Source organism: Poecilia latipinna, unplaced genomic scaffold (assembly GCF_001443285.1).
Source record: "Poecilia latipinna isolate Pla-1442-1.1 unplaced genomic scaffold, P_latipinna-1.0 Scaffold1382, whole genome shotgun sequence".
Lineage (NCBI taxonomy): Eukaryota > Metazoa > Chordata > Actinopteri > Cyprinodontiformes > Poeciliidae > Poecilia > Poecilia latipinna.
Window position 1 is genome coordinate 112,716 of NW_015113998.1, and position 16,674 is coordinate 129,389.

The window sequence follows — 16,674 nt, forward strand, 5'->3', positions numbered from 1 at the left end:
TTAAATTTTTGGTGGGGTTGTTTTTTATCTTTTTTTTTTTTTTTTGCCCTGTAACAGACAGATGGATCGGTATAGATTTTTTTCCCCCCCCACCTTCTTTGTAAATGATCAGATGTTTTTATTTGGGTTTCATCGTGCATTAACCCTTGCATGACATTGGTGGTACAGGTAAAAAACTTTGGTCAAATGTCATGGAAATCCTGGAGGAGAAGGATGGAGTGGATACGGAGCTGCTGGTGTTTGCCATGACGCTCATTAATAAGGTACGTCAATACAACTTTAATTATTATTGGTAAACCATTAATTTTCCTGATATGTTGTGTGCTTTGCTGTCTCCACCTGGTGATAGATTGTGATCAAATGTTAACATTTTCAGGAATTATCAAAATGAGGACAGAGTTTGTGTTTCCTGCAAAGAAGCATTCACTCTGTAATGAGATAAGACTTGTCTGTGCACAACCTCTGTCAGATTACATCAGATGACAAGAATAATGAGGGCTCCTCCATTAGTTTCGACAACCATGACCGTCTGTTGTTTTTCTCTAGAAATATCTCTGGATTGCGTTTTCTTGCATTTGAGCAACAGGAGACGTGGCCTTCTTTCAGTCAGCTGATCGGTAGTGTGCAGCAACAGGCGGAGGAAGAGCAGCATTATGCCCCAACAGCAAGATTTTCTGGCAGCTCATTTATAGGACTTTAAACTCCATCCATTCATTTCCTCACACCCTTATCACATTGTGGTTGGGAGGGGTGCTGGTGCCCCTCTCCAGCTGTAGATGAGTGAGAGGGCTGGTCACCCTGGAGAGACCACCAGTCAGGACTTTAAACTGTTAAATGACTGTCATTCATTCCTCTATGATGAAAGATATTAACTTTTTAAAACCTTTGTTTACTTTGACACCATTGAGCTTACCTCAACTGTTAATGTGAACTACTTCAAACAATTTAAGTACTGTTGCTCTTTTCTTGTCTGTCAGAAGACTCTTACAGATACAGCTATTCCTATTTCAACTTCAGTTCCCAATAAATGTGGCTAAATAAATTCATAGAAACAAGTCTGACAAAGCAGCAAATATCCCTGACATGTTTATGTCATTTAGTGGTTCGTTTCAAACCGACTGTTTTTTATTTTTTATTTTTTCTCAGACTCTGGCAGCCCTTCCGGATCAGGACTCCTACTACGACATGGTGGACTGTCTTGAGGAACAAGGTATTGAAGCGACGGCCCGGAGACACCTGGGCAGGAAGGGCACTGACCTTGATCTTGTTGAACAGTTCAACATCTATGAGGTAAGAAGTCACTCGCTGAAGACAAATATCCACACCTCAGCATAGTGGTATCGATTCATCGCCAGTGTTTCGTCACCTTGTTAAACTATAATGACATTTTGATGCAGACGATTCTTCGCCACGAGGACGGGGACGACGAAGCCCAGCTGCCTCCGTGTGGCAGGAAGGACCGCCGCAGAGCTAGCGTCGGTGGTACCAATGAGAGACGGGGCCTGGAGAGAAGACGGAGCCGGAGACATTCGCTGCAGAATAACAAAGACCATTCTTCCAGCTCGGCGTCTCCAAGCAACTCTTACTCCCATTCCAGTAGTTTCCTTCCCTTTGGTGGCCACCGAGTTGAGGACATCAGCGAAAGGTGAGGCAAAAGGAGCAGAAGAAGGGGAAAGGTGAACAATATTCCAGAACGATATGGGTACACTTTTCAGATTTATAGGTCCAGTCTGGAGCAGATGCATTTTCTCCAGCCAGAGATCATAATTTAAAGAATGAAATAGGAGCCTCCTGCTACAAAGTAAGATTATATTAATTTTCTTCATGTCAGAGCCTCTCTTCTGCTGCGGATAGCAGCGGGAATCAAATATAAACTCACGATATAATCTATCTATGCTCTGCTTTATGTCATATTTACTTCAGAGACTGCTTTGAACCTTAACTACACAACCCCGTGTGTTTTCATATCAAGCGAACCTTTATTACTAAAAGCACTCAGAATTCAAAACTGATTCAACTGTTTTTCTTTTGTTTTTTTTTACTGGACCGTGCAGTAAAAAGAAACCACTTTGATTTTGACGGTCTGTCTCATTAAGGTACAATGTTAAAGCAATTCAAAGCAGAATACCAACCCGTGTTCTCGACTGCACTCAGGTCTTCAGGTTTGCTAAATTCAATCCAGCAGGCCATTCGATACCAGCCTATCCTCTTCCACCCTACCACAGGAAATTCAAGCTCCCTTTGAAGAGCACAATTTTCCATATTGTTAATGAAATCCAGACAACCAGGAGAGATCCAAACAGCAAACTGGAGGAAGAGTTATGTGTGATGATCCCACACTGTCAAATAAACCAGACAAGATGTTGTCTACTGCTCCATCTCTGGTTATTTAATCAAACCTAATCAGTTGATTTTGTCAAAGTGTATCTCTTTATTCCATCAGTCTTGTATTTTTTTTTTTTTTTTATAAAAGTGAGTCTCAAATGTATACTCACCCCTAAAGGGCAGATTTTTACGAGATAAACAGATTTGTTCTTTACAATTTTGTTTTCACCTTTTATATAACATACTGTTTGTCATATAAAATTAAACTAGAACAAAACAGTAAATGGAATAAATGTATCATTGTTGGATTAAATAGCTAATTAAAGTTAATTGGGTATATTTACTTTTTCTCTCTTGTTAGGCTGTAAATCAGACTAAGCGCTTCCCGTTTTAGGTTAAGAATGGTTATCAACAAAATGTATTTATTTATTTATTTATTTATTTGCTTTGTTTTAGTTTTAAAGCTGTCTTCAAATTCAAAAGTTTACATTTATTTCCTCAGTATTGTCTAATATTTCCTTGTACACAACACAGCAGGACTTTTTAAATACCTCTTACCTAACCGTCTATCATGGTACAGACGGGAAAACATTTGAAGCAGGTCTTAGTGTCACTGTTTGCGTCACAGAATCCCTGCATTTTAACTTTTAGTGTCTATACTTTTGAGGGATATTGTATGTTACTTAATTGTATTCACATGTACCCTGAGTTGTTGCATGTAAAAAAAATCCATTGCTTGTTTTTTTTATTTTTTTTTTATGTCATTCCACTAATTTTCTCAATCTGCTAACATCTTCCATTGCTTGTTGCTTTTCTGTACTAATGCCTATTGGCGCTTTTTGTCTGACAAGCATGTTTTGTGTGTCTCATTTCTGTGCGCTGTCTCCCCCCCTGGGCAAACCATCTGCGGTTTCGCATTGTCTCCTTCCAAATTTCCACTCCCCGCCTCCTGCCCACCGACATCCTCCCTTTCATCCATTCATCCCTCGGCCCCTCCTCTGACCACAGAGAAGAGGAAGAGGAAGAAGAGGAGGATGAGGATGAGGAGGCCGAGGCAGATGATGAAAGCCAACCAGACACTGAACCCTCTAGACAGGGCTCTCACAGGTATTTGAGGCCAGCCAAGCAGGATGCAATTGCCTCTTTTTTTCTTCTTCTTTTAGCATCTTCCCTGTCTGATTGCCTCACTCCTTCTATTTGGACTCCTGCTTTCTTGTATTTTGTCCTCCTATAGTGTGGCTCCAGAGGTAGCAGACACTCCTAACATGTGTTTGAACTTAAAGTGTATGACCAACCTCCTCGTTAAAGCCAGTGACCCTGAAGGGCAGAGAGACTTTCTCAGCATCAAGACCAGGACAGCCTCTCCTGTGTCCGTTGCACCTAAAAAGAGGACCTTTAGTCCTTGGTGTGTTCCTTTCTGCCACCGTTTTCTTGTCTGGTGCTATAGTTGGAAAGACAGGCTTTGCACATGCTCAGTAGTAGTCAGACTGGAACCCTTTTCGTGTGCCTTCGTTCGTTGAGTTAAACCAGACTCAAGGTGTCTTTTAGATTTGATGAGGGACTTGCATTACAACTGGCTCATTACTCATTGTGAAGCACATCACCACTAAAGCCTGTATTTCTCCCAGTGAAACTTCAGAAAGCATAAAAGCACAACTAATGACACTATCATTTAAAATCTGCCCTCATTATTACACAGTTTAGCACTTTAAATGCCAGATCGGTTACACTGAATATATATTGCGTTAGCTCCCCAGTTCATGACACTTGCCAGTGAAAACGTTGAACCCATTTAGGTTCACTTGCATCCAACAGAACGACAGACATCTAGATATTTTCTTTCCTGTGGTCTGTTAGCAAAATTGATGTTCTCAGCCATAGTAAACTTAAAAGCAAGTCTTCCAGCCTATTTGATGCGTTAGTATCAGCTAAAGCCAGTCCAGGGAAAATTTGTTGAATTTGACCACTGATCTACTCGTTGGTGTAATACCAGTCATAGTAGATTTTGTACTTTCTTAGCATACCCCAGGTTACACTGCAGCTGATATTATTCCCAAATATAAAACATATTATAAACAATACACTTAAATTTAAAGTGACAGATGGTAACGTTATAGTACTGTAATTATGTGCTGTACTTTTTTTGCTTTCTAAGAAGCTCATTGATTCAATCTACAGACAAAGATGTGTTCTTCCTGTCTGCTTTGTTTTCTTGTGGCCATTAAACTCTGTATGATCCATCTGCTCTCTAACTAACTTGACTGGATGGCTAACAGTTGATCTTTTTTTCTCTCTGACTTACTTTATCTTTTCTCTTGCTTCCATCTTCAGTCTGACAGATACTCCACCTTCTACAACTTACTCAGCTAGAAAGCCCTGCTGGGCTGAGAGGTAAGATCAGGAGTCGGCAGGTCAGGCGTAACGAGGATGTATGGAAATGCTGACACTAGTTTCTCAAGTTTGAAACCTGCAACACTAAACAATGTGACTAAACAACTACTCTGTAAACTACAATGTCATTCAAAGCTTAATTGATTTCATTCATTAGATTCATAAAGCAAAAGTCAGGAGTACTTTTGATCATCATGACTCATGAAAACCCAGAATTCAATTTTCAGAAATTTGAATACATAAAAGCATTTAAATGATTTTTTTTTTTCATTACAAAAATGTCAACCTGCTGTAAAGTTTGTCCATGTATTCTAAATGTACTTTTTAATTTGCCAAAACCCCTTTTGGATGAACCACTGCATTATTTTTTGATCTGCCATCAGCTTGTTGAGGTGAAATGAAAGCCCAAGTTGCTTTAATCTGCAACGTTGGGTTTTGTTGTTTTTTTTTTTTTTTTTTTTCCTGTCTTGACAATACCGAGCTCACTGATACCATTGCTATTAAAGTGAGTATTGGTATTCTTTGACAGTGTTGGCAGGTGCCCCAGTCCTCATTGACAATCAAATCCATAAAGCTTGTCAGCATAGAAAAAAACATTAAGGGCCTTAAAATTTCCTGGTTGACAACTGCACTGACTTTGGACTTGATAAAACTCAGTAGACCAACAACAACAACTGATACGGATCCTCAAATCATCACTCACTGAGGAAATTTTAATCTCAACCTCAAGCAACTTGGGTTTTGTGCCTCTCTGCTTCTTTCTCCATGTTAGAGAGTCTTAATTTCATTTTCATGAAATGAAAAATTGACTTTCATCTGAAAAGATAACTTTGGACCACTGAACAACCTGTCCAGTTATTTTACTCTCCAGCCCTCTCCTGATGCTCAGGAGCCTGGATACAGGGGAAGCCAAAGCTGAAGCTCATATCCAGGATAAGTCTCGGTGGGGTGGCTCTTGAAGCGCTCCAGTCACAGTTCATGCCTTAAAAATTTCAGCCAAACAGTTGAATAGGCAACGTTTCAGATTTCTGGAAACTGAGTTTAGTCTGCTTTGCAGTAAGCCATAATCCTCAAAACTAACAGAAGACACAACTTGAAATATGTCAGTCTGTGAGTGTCTAATGTAAGACATGAGCTTCACCTTTTGAATTAAATTACTGAACGTTATTTCTAAAAAATAAATTTCTAAAAATCTCGGTTTTGTATCATGTATATGTATATTATTGTATATTATTTTGGTAAAAGATAGGAAAGACAAACAACATTGAGTTGTTTCATTTCTTCTTCCTTTCTAGAAAAAGTTGCATCAGTAGACATCCAACTCCAACATCGCCCATCCATCAACTCAGTAACTCAACGCCCTCCGCACCTGACTCCAAGTCCGACAGGTGAACACGTCAACACTCTTTGTAGCTTCAGTGAAATTAGATGTCACTTGATAAAAGGAACACTCATCGCTACATATTTATTAATGCCTTCACATATTTTTTTTTTTTTTCCTTTTCTTTACATTTTTGCAAGCAGGACTGCTATCGGGAGCTTGCTGACATCTTCATACAGGCAACATCAAGAATCTCTGGCTGCAGAGAGAGAGAAGAGACGTCTGGAAAGAGAGGAGCGTCTGCAGAGGATCGAAAGAGAAGAGAGAAATCGATTCAAGTTAGTCTCGCCTTGCCTGTTAGATAAAACCCAGCAGGGCTCCATCTTGAAGAGCACCCACTGTTTCTTCGCAACTGGCAGCTAGGTTTTACAGGTGGCTCTTGTCTTAGCTCAGCTGAGGTGCTCATAAATCTCTCCTGAGCCTGAGAGGAGCTCAGTTTTATTTATGAGGATAATTGCACTCTGAAACATTACAGGACGACTCTGTAAACACATATGTTATCTGTACATGTCACATCCTATCCTTTTGTAAAGCCATATGCCAGATCTTTAACATCATAGCAGTCTAAGACTTCATGCTGAGTAATATATACATCATTCAAGTGCCAAATTGCCTTTTGTGAAGCTCGGTTGCTTCTTTTTTTTGTCTCAGTCGTGATCATGTGGAAAAGAGGGAAGAAGCGAAACAAGTCAGAGAGGAAAGGTGAGTTCGTCTTGTTTCTGTTTCAAATGGATCCGTGTTTTTGTTTGCCTGTGTTACTATCCTGTTCTCAACTCCGTGAACTTCGACATGCAGCTCAAATATTTGAAAGAAAGCCTAGAAAAGAAACTCTGCATTAGCGAGTAGTTGCCAAAATTCCTCACGGCGGTTTAAAAAAAAAAAGGTGGATGTCATTTGTCAAGTCTGTGATTAATGGGATTATGGCTCCATTTTTCCATAATTTTCCTGGAATGAGATGGGCTAAATGGCTAATATTTACAGATACAATCAATGTTACGTAAGGCTGTCATACTTCCAAAAATGTAATTCCTTCAATGGCTGGATGTGTTTAATGCAATACTTCCCTGGAAAACATTTCACTCTGAAATAAATAACTGGACTAAACGACACCGAATTTAGTTATGCAGTTAAAAGATACCAGTTTTTGCACTGCGACAAGCAAAAGTACTAATACAACTTAAAACATTTTTCAAAATTTTTTCAATGTATTTCATTTTGATTTTATGTTTTTTCGTTTGTGTCTTTCTATATAAAGTAATTATTGCCTAATGTTTTCAAAATAGCAAAATACCATTAATGACCACGGCGTGATTCTACCACCACCGTCTTCAATTGCAGGGTTCAGGATTATGCATATTGTTGTCTGCATACAGGCCAGAATGATCACTTTTAGTTTCATCTGTCCAGGATCTTCTTCCAAATATTTACTGCATCCTCCACTTGACTCGTGGCAAACTGTGAAGAAGGTTTCTTTTATAACTTCCTTTCAAAAATAGCTCTCTTATTTAAATCTTGTGTATTTGCATACGGACAAATGTTAAGCATGAACAATACTGAACACTATAATATTCGTAGCCTTTGATCGTTTCCAGTGTACATTCCCAAATGGCACCTTGAGAACATGTAAACAGTTTAAAAGTCAATAAAAAAATCATGGCAAGATAAAGTATTATACACAACACAAATCTAAAATTAACTTAAAACAGACCACAATGAAGCAAGAACCAGCATGTGCTGCTTGTTACCTGCGACTACAAGTACTGGTTTTCTTAAATCTTTGCAGAGTGTCCAAATACTAGTAGTTCTGTCAAAAGACTTCCCCACCTCAGCTATAGATCCATGAAGCTCCTGCAGAATTACCATCAGCCTCTGGACTGATTCTCATTGTCTTGGCGGAGGTCCATTTGTGCCATATATTTTTTTCAGCTGATGGATTGAAAAATTGTCTTTGACAAGTTCAAATCTTAGGATATTGTTTTGTAATCTAACCCAACTTTAAACCTCTGGACTGCTTTCTCCCTAAACTGTCTGCTGTGTTTCTTGGTCTTCCTGATGCTATTGGTTCACTGCTGCTCGCTAATAATCCTCCGTTTTCTTCATAGAACTGTTCTCTTCATGCTGAGATTGAATTACAAATGGGATGACTCTGTTTACTAATTGGGTGACTTTTGAGGACAATTTAATTTTGATGTATTGCAGTGACGGGAACTGAAGACAAATATTGACCACACAACTCCTTACATCTTGGTTTTGTGAAAATACCTTGAAAACCATGCAGCACATTCCTTCAACTTCACAGTTTTGCATTACTTTGTTTTGAGAACTCACAAAACATCCAAATAAATTACATGTGACCAGTGGAATCTGAAAAGGTTCATTTGCAAGGGCGAACTCTAATAGACCTGCACACACACTGAATAAATGGCACATGAGTGGTACAATTGAAATCAGATTGCTGTATGCAGAGACGGATGAAGTCTTCATTTTGTTTCGAAGGTACAAAGCAGTGGAGAGGCTGGCTGCTGAGGAGTTCGATCGGGAGCGCCCTCGAGTGCCGACAAGAGGACGAACAGAAATCACGCTGTGTCTGAGTCCAACTCCGACCAACCGCTCAGTCTCCCGCTGCTCCACAGCATCACCCTCCATCTCACAGGAAAAGACAGTCATGGCTGCAGAGCAGATGTCGGGTAAAAAAAATGTTTTTTTTTTTTGTTTTTTTTTTTACTGTTGGTTCTCAAGAGTTGGTGGGGAATGACCAAATCTTGCTTTCTTACCTGGACTCCTTCCAGCGTAACCTCTTGACATTGTGGTCAAACCACTGAGTTTTCATCTAACCTCCCCAGTAAGCTGTTCTCTGGAAGCCGTTTGACGTGTTCACGTGAACAGCTGTACTTTTCAGGAAACTTTGAAGCAGGCACTTCCTTCTTGGTTAAACAAGATTGCATTCATGCTAAATTTGCGTCTCCCTGAACAGTGTTTCTGCAGGTTCCAGGTTATTGACAGTTTGGGTGAGATGGTTGAAATTTGTACCAGTCTGAAGGTTCAAACAGGAGAATTCAAATACAAAACACACTTGCAAAATGTATAAAGCAAATTAGTGTTAAACTTCTTCTAAAAGTTATTTGATATCAACTTTATTCTAAGACTCCAGGCATGTGGTTGGAAACTAACCAGCTTACATGAACTACACCAAATGTGACAACAGGAGTGGTCAAATATCCGGACAGAATGATGCCAGAAATTTGTTCATGTCTATAAAAAGTGTACATCTTTCCTACAACTTACTAAGATGTTATTGGCAGTTTATGCTTACATTTGACTCTCTGTTTAAAATGTGGAGTCGTTTGGGGTTTAAGAAAATCAAAAATAAGTTCAGTTTGGGGCTCCTAATTATTGTTTTTCTGATTCTTTCAGTCTGTATGTTACATGCTACCTTGAACAAAAATGGGTTCAAATGCATCAATAAAAAGGTCATACCACTGATGAGCATGGGTTACGACCTGACTGGCATTGTACTGGCTTTTGGAGATAAAAACTGAAGGATATCATGTGATATTCCAAAGAAAGTTTGAAAAAAAAAACGATCTGAAATCAGTTTCATTTAGCAGCTTCTGGCTCAAAATGACCATTTGTCCATATTGTCACAAATTATGAATAAAAAGGTTAGTACTTGAGCTAATTCTACATTCTGATTTCTTTCCAGGAACAGAAAACATATCAAGTCCAAACCTCACCCCACAGATTAGAACCAAGAGTCCAGCACCTGAACCACCAGCATCAGACTCGGCCCAAACAGCAAATAGCAAAACTGAGACAAAGACGTGTGCGGATGCAGGGATTTTTGCTACGACGCAGAGTGGCAAGAATGGCGCAGCGCAGCTTGATGAGAGAGAGAAGTCGGGGAAAGAGAATGAAGAGAAACAAGAGCAGGAGATTCTCACAGGACAGGAGCGGATTGTTGGCGAGGTTGGAGCTGAGGAGGCAGAGGTGGCAGATGGACCAGAGGTTGGAGAGCAGGATGTTGGTGTGGAGGTGGAGTTAGAGGAGAAATTACAGCCTGCAGATGGAGAGGTGGAGGACAGCGTGATGCTGAGCGAGAAAGAGAGACAGAACGAGGAAGTGAATGAAAAAGACAACTGCTCTGCATCCAGCATCTCTTCCACAAGCAGCACTCTGGAGAGGGAGGAGCGAGAGCAGAAGCTAACTAAAGACACGGACTCAGGTAGCGAACCTGGACTTACTCCTCTGTGCTGTGACTTTGTAGGTTTGTGTTTGCGCCAGTCTCGTTTTACACTAAATAATATTTTATATGCTATTTTGGTAACTCTTGAAGGCACTTGGTCTTTTGAAAAAAATAAAAATTTAAACCTTGTAACCTTTAGTACTTAGTTTTTTGGTCTATCACATACAATCTAATATTGATTTGACAAACCATAAAAAAGATCATGGGGTATGAATATTTTTTATGTTGCTCTAATTAACAACAGTATATTTGTTTTCCAATCAACAGGCCAATGGACTCACTGTTTAAAGGACGCGGATGTGAATGACCAATGCAAGAAGATTCTCAACAACAAGCGCTTCATGCTGGACATGCTCTACGCCCAGAAGGCCGTCTCAGAGGATGACAGGGACGGCGGAGAGTCAGAGAAGGAACGATGTGAACGTGAAAAGGAAACGGATGAGAGTGACTCTGTGGCCAGTTTGGCCAGCCGGATCTCCACACTGGAGGCGAATAGGCAGGCGAGAGAGGACTGCGTAAAAAAATTAGAGGTGGGCAACCTGGACAACCACGGCAACGTCAGGGCGGTGGCGGAGAGATTTGGGGACTTAGTCAAGGGTCTGACGTGTGCGCTGGAGATGGAGGCTCCCAAAGAGCAACAGCAGGCTGACAAATCGTCCGGCTCAGCCCCGAAGAAAGAGTCGGATCACATCTGGGATCAGCTGATGGCGTCCCCCAGGGAGCTGCGCATCAAGGAAATGGACTTCACAGATCTCAGAGACGAGGATGACATGGACATTTTGGATTTGGAGGGCGTGGTCAACTCACCTTCTCCGCCGTGCAGTTCTGCACTCCCACCACCTCCACCTTTGTTCGGATGTCCCCCGCCTCCTCCCATCCCGGGAAGGATGATGCCTCCACCACCTCCGTTTATGGCTCCCATACCACCGCCCTCTCCTCAGCTGGGTCGAGGGGACGCCCCTCTCTTCCAGAAGAAGAAGAAGACCATCCGTCTCTTCTGGAACGAGGTGCGTCCTGTGGACTGGCAGCGCAAGAATCACAAGTTCTGCAAGGAGTCCCTGTGGTCCAAACTGGAGCCGGTTAAACTGGACACGTCTAAACTGGAGCAGCTGTTTGAGACCAAATCCAAGGAGTTGTCAGTGACAAAGGTATGCTTTTCAAATCATTTAAATTACTCAGAAACGTCATGCAATTTAAAATGCCACAGTGATGCTACGTCGGATTAAGATCTGGTGGGTTTCCTCTTTGGGAACTGAAATAGCAATGCTGCGTAAAATAATTGTTGGTTGTTTTGCATTGCAGTAAACCAGATTAAACCCTGTATTGTAAACCCTCTCCATTGTAATGGAGAGTTGCGAAAGAATTGGTCATTAAAAATTGCTACAAAACTGACAGCAGAAATTGTTAGTGAAGCTGTGATAGATAATCAAAAACTACATTAACAAAAATTGATCATTTGTAAAGAGCAGTAGGGGATTTTACAAGCAGTCGACTCACACTGTTTTCTTCTTCTTCTCTTTACATCTCCCAGAAAGCATCGGTTGAAGGCAAACGACAGGAAATCATTGTCCTGGACTCGAAGCGCAGCAACGCCATAAATATCGGGTTGACTGTCTTGCCCCCTCCACGCACAATCAAGACAGCTATTCTCAATTTTGATGAGTATGCACTAAACAAGGAAGGCATTGAGGTAAGCTTTAATTAGTTGCATCAAAACTCGCATGTATTCTGAATGTAGTGTCGGTGGGTTTCAAACTGTGAATGGGTCTCATTAAGAATAACCGTCAAGCTTTCTGTTGTGATATTTCACATTGTTATCTTTTTTAATATATTTAAAAAGAGAAATTATAAAAAAAAAAAAGGTTATTTTTAGGTCATCTCAACAACAAAATGTAGAGAATCTGCTGCAGTTTACAGTCGCAGGTAACAGAGACCTCATACTTTTGGTATTACATAACCTGAGTTCATTTGTAGGAGACAGGAAGATTCATCTCCATCGTTTTTTTTTTCCCCTCTGGAGGTATTTGCAGTAAGAAAACAAAAGCAGGGGCAAAAGTTCAGTGGGAAAGCAGGAAACGGCTTTAAGAAATATCAGAATCAATGTTTCCCACCGACTCCTCTGACATGTCATGCCAAGATTTCATCCAGACAGACAAGAGACAAATTTTGCATAAGTTTGAACGTCTCCTCTGCACTAGAAAATCCTCACGATGATCCCCACAGAGGAGGAGAAGCAGAGGATCCAGGAGGCTCAGCTGATGAACCCTGACGTTCCTCTGGGCAGCGCCGAGCAGTTCCTGCTCACCCTCTCCTCCATCACGGAGCTGTCAGCACGCCTGCAGCTGTGGGCCTTCAAGATGGACTACGAGCTTATTGAGAAGGTCGGACACATTCCTGCTCCCCCTAATCCGGGGCAGATGAAACAGGCATTCAGCTGAACAAGTTTAGGTTTTTCTCTCTAAAACACACGGCATTTTTCTGTCGCAACCTGGATGGTATGCAGGCTTCCTTTGCGTCTTCCTTTGTTTCTTTCTTTCTTTCTCTGTACGTTAGCGCTGTAAGTTCTTTTCGTACTCGTGAATTTCTTTTTCCTGCATTTTTTAGGAAGTGGCAGAGCCATTGCAGGACCTAAAGGAAGGAATGGACCAACTTGAGAAAAACAAGACCCTCAGATACATCCTCACCACCCTGCTGGCCATTGGGAACTTCCTCAATGGCTCAAACGTAAGGAAAGCAATCCAAGGAATGCTTCTGATAATACTAGTGTTTCTCTAGTCGTCCTTCTGTGTACTCAATTTCAGTTAGCATTCCTACCATATACTTTCAGTCAAACCCATTATTTTGGGATTAATAATTCTGGAGTATGCATGTGCGTGTGGGTGTGTGCATGTGTGTGTGTGTGTGTGTGTGTGTGTGTGTGTGTGAATGAGTTCGCTGCCTGACTGCAGCAGCTTCTGTTGAGTCTGGCTCCATCTGCTGAGAAGGAAGAAGGGGAGGGAGAGTTGTGTAATTTATTTATTTATTTTTTCCTTTTTTTTTTTGGAAGTTCATGTTCATCTGGATTGCCTGTGTGTGTGAACTATGGGGTTTTTTTTCCCTCTCACTTTGTCACAACGTGAGATTTTTCTTTGTTCCTGTGAGCCCATCTGCGCCTCTGTGGGAGTACTTTGCATGTATGAGCCTCTGGGATCACTGAAGGCAAACATCCAAAAGGGGAAACATAAGTCATCAACATCAAAACGAGAAGTTTCCCGTAAATAATGGCTGCATTTATACTTTTGCAGTAAGCCATTTAAAGCTGGCTGCAGAACAAGGAAAATCCTGTTGGTATTATGTCTTTCGTGATGCATTCTGGACCCGTTTTTGCTTTGTTGTGTAGAGAGAACAAACACTCGGGCCTTAAGCAGATCGCGGTTTTTGATACTAGCAATCTAATTAATCTGCGTATCTCCAATCGGCCCCCATTTTTCTAGCTGTGCCGGATGGGAAATTCACTTCCATCTGGTGCTCGACTTCACCGAACTAATTCCAGCCACATTCTCAGTGTTATTTGTGTCTTTATGGGTCTGTAGGCCAAAGGCTTTGAGCTGAGTTATTTGGAAAAAGTCCCGGAGGTGAAGGACACGGTTCATAAGCAGTCCCTGTTACACCACGCCTGCGCCATTGTGGTGGAAAAGTTTCCAGACAGCACCGACCTCTACTCTGAAATAGGAGCCATCACCCGCTTGACCAAGGTTAAAAACTCATTATGTTCTCTAATATCTGTCATATACACTAAAACGACTCCTCACCAGTTTTTTTTGTTTGTTTGTTTGTTTTTCCTCAGGTGGATTTTGACCAGCTTCAAGACAATTTGGCCCAGATGGAGCGCAGGTGCAAAGCATCATGGGATCACCTAAAAGTCATCGCTAAACATGAAATGAAACCAGCTTTGAAGCAGAAAATGTCAGACTTCCTTAAAGACTGCGCAGAGAGAATTATAATTCTGAAAATAGTGCATCGCAGAATAATCAACAGGTATGCCTGAATACCGAAGAGCGTATTTTATTCCAGTTTGAATTATAAATTGATAATATCACGCATATTTTTCCAGACTTCCTTACATGTAAAAATGTGAAAACCTTTTCAACTGTCAGTGAAAAGGTGTTCGTAGTTACGATGATTAATGATTAATGCTCTCATTTTCCACCCACTTCACATTTATGAGATATTTTGTGCCGGTCTTTCACATAAAATACCAATAAAACGCATCAAAGTTTGTGTTGTAATACCACACAATTGATGGACATCTCTGTCGTCCACGCAAATCCGCAGGTTCCACGCTTTTCTGTTGTTCCTGGGGCATCCTATCTACGCCGTACGAGAGGTTAGCATACATCGCTTCAGCAAGATCCTGAGTGAGTTCGCCCTGGAGTACCGCACAACGAGAGAGCGCGTGCTGCAACAGAAACAGAAGAGGGCCAACCACAGGGAAAGAAACAAGACCAGGGGGAAAATGATAACAGACGTAAGCGTTGTTCATTGCTCCATCGCCCTTCTTGTTTAGTGTGTGCTTCCTCAGCTCCGTGAAACGGTGTTAACAAGCCATTTTCAGTGGTTTTATCTGCAATCTTGTGAAATCTGGCTCGTTTTCTGGCCGAAGAGCCGGTTTGTATTCCCAGAGACGTCATCGCAGCTTTCTCCGTGCTCACATTGTATGAGTTACTGTAACAACAATCAGGGAGTCGTGTGGAATGGATCTCATTCTGTAGCCGCTTCAGGCCAACAACGGGCCAGCGCAAACACCTCGCTGTGCGATTCAAATCTCGGAGACCCCGGAGAGTCGGCTGTTAATGGAGGGGGCTGCAGAGAAGGGAGCCTTTTCTTTGAAAAGGACACCTAATTTAATCACGGTGTGAAAATTCAAACCTGTGTCTCTCCCTCAAGGAGAAATAACTAGGGGCCACACCTCAGCCACATTCCTAAAGATCTTCCATCATATGTGCCCCTCTGTTACACAAACTTTGCTGTTTTGGCTGAAAAATCTATTTGTGAAATCTTATGCAATGAAAGATGTTAAAATCGCCCGGAGTGCCAGGGTTTTAAATGTGAAAAAAAATCTGAACAGTTAAAATTCTGACCAAGATCATCTGGGCTAATGTTGTATATTTTTCTTTCTCTGTATTTGTCCCAACAATAAATCAACTGTATACTTTATAATCTAGCTTCTGCTCTCCTAAATGGATTCTAGTTTTCTTTTGGGCCATATCTGCCAATTCAGTTAGATTAAATTTGTTTTTGTTTTGTTTTTTTCTAAAGATTAAAATACCTAAGCGAGAATAAAAGGCCTTCTGGTTCTTTATTAGAGGAACTATGAATGCAAAAGAACTGTAAATCCTCTGAGCTCGGCATACTTAAACTACTTGTCAGTGCAATGCTCCTTAGAACTGTTGTAAACGGCATAACGGAGAGGTATCTGTCCAGATGTGCTGAAGGCCTAGTGTTGGAAAGAACAGGAAGAGATAGAGGCCCAATTTCAAGGCATCAAATTATGAAGTATAATTTGTTTTAAGTCATTTTTGATATATACACAACATTTTTGTAAAAAAAAAAAAAAAACTGAATGTAACATAATTACTTAGTTGTGCTTAAAAAATGGCATTATGTGTACAATACTGCCCCTTTGTGATCTACTTTTGCAATATACTAACTACAGTATATAAGGTACTAGACTACCTTGTTGATACTAAATAGTAGTTGCACCATTAGATGTTGGGTCTTACATCACATTGACTGCAGACACATTCCTCATACCAAATCTATAATTAAGCATTTAACATAAAAGCAAATAATTTTTTTGGGCAGAATATTTTGATTATTCTAATTACATGTTTACAGAATGACGTAATTAGTATTATGAATACTTATTTTGTTTTTCATTTTCATTAGAGTGAGGATGACGATGACAGTGAGGTAGGAATGTACTTACAGTATGTATGTATCTGTGTATTCTCTGTTTGGACTAACATTTAACAGCTACATTTTTAAATAACAGTTTTACTCAAAGGGTCTACACAAGTCATGAGTTGTTTGTAAGACTAAGAGGGACTAACTTTGACAAGGCATGAATAAGAAACATGATGCCGCTTGATTATCGAGTGAATCTAACCTCAAGCCGCTACTTTTACTTCATGGTGGAAAAGTACAGAATCCAAAAGCATGCTGAAAGAAACAGTTATGAAAACAAAGCATTGAAAAGTTTATTGTCTGCCTCTGAAATAACTAACTTCGGTAACACTTTATTTGAAGGGGGTTGAATAAGACTGTCATGACACTGTCATAAACATGTCATAAC

The 16,674-nt window shown here is 40.7% G+C and overlaps 1 protein-coding gene across 5 annotated transcripts in view; it reads left to right on the forward strand.

Moving 5' to 3' along the window:
• Nucleotides 1-16,674, forward strand: part of LOC106962181 (FH1/FH2 domain-containing protein 3-like) — a 110,683-nt gene that overhangs the window by 87,660 nt on the left and 6,349 nt on the right. Inside the window, exons 8-25 of one of the 5 annotated variants that reach the window (XM_015056415.1) lie at nucleotides 169-263; nucleotides 1,147-1,290; nucleotides 1,398-1,645; nucleotides 3,334-3,432; nucleotides 3,560-3,730; nucleotides 4,657-4,716; nucleotides 6,012-6,104; nucleotides 6,241-6,375; nucleotides 6,749-6,799; nucleotides 8,594-8,784; nucleotides 9,801-10,319; nucleotides 10,608-11,488; nucleotides 11,872-12,030; nucleotides 12,539-12,721; nucleotides 12,945-13,064; nucleotides 13,913-14,074; nucleotides 14,167-14,357; nucleotides 14,655-14,847. In XM_015056415.1, coding sequence (XP_014911901.1) covers nucleotides 169-263; nucleotides 1,147-1,290; nucleotides 1,398-1,645; nucleotides 3,334-3,432; nucleotides 3,560-3,730; nucleotides 4,657-4,716; nucleotides 6,012-6,104; nucleotides 6,241-6,375; nucleotides 6,749-6,799; nucleotides 8,594-8,784; nucleotides 9,801-10,319; nucleotides 10,608-11,488; nucleotides 11,872-12,030; nucleotides 12,539-12,721; nucleotides 12,945-13,064; nucleotides 13,913-14,074; nucleotides 14,167-14,357; nucleotides 14,655-14,847 — 3,695 coding nt within the window. Of the gene's footprint in view, nucleotides 1-168; nucleotides 264-1,146; nucleotides 1,291-1,397; nucleotides 1,646-3,333; nucleotides 3,433-3,559; nucleotides 3,731-4,656; nucleotides 4,717-6,011; nucleotides 6,105-6,240; nucleotides 6,376-6,748; nucleotides 6,800-8,593; nucleotides 8,785-9,800; nucleotides 10,320-10,607; nucleotides 11,489-11,871; nucleotides 12,031-12,538; nucleotides 12,722-12,944; nucleotides 13,065-13,912; nucleotides 14,075-14,166; nucleotides 14,358-14,654; nucleotides 16,293-16,674 lie in introns of all 5 variants that reach the window. The other 4 variants (XM_015056416.1, XR_001427920.1, XM_015056418.1 and 1 more) reach the window with 4 other exon arrangements.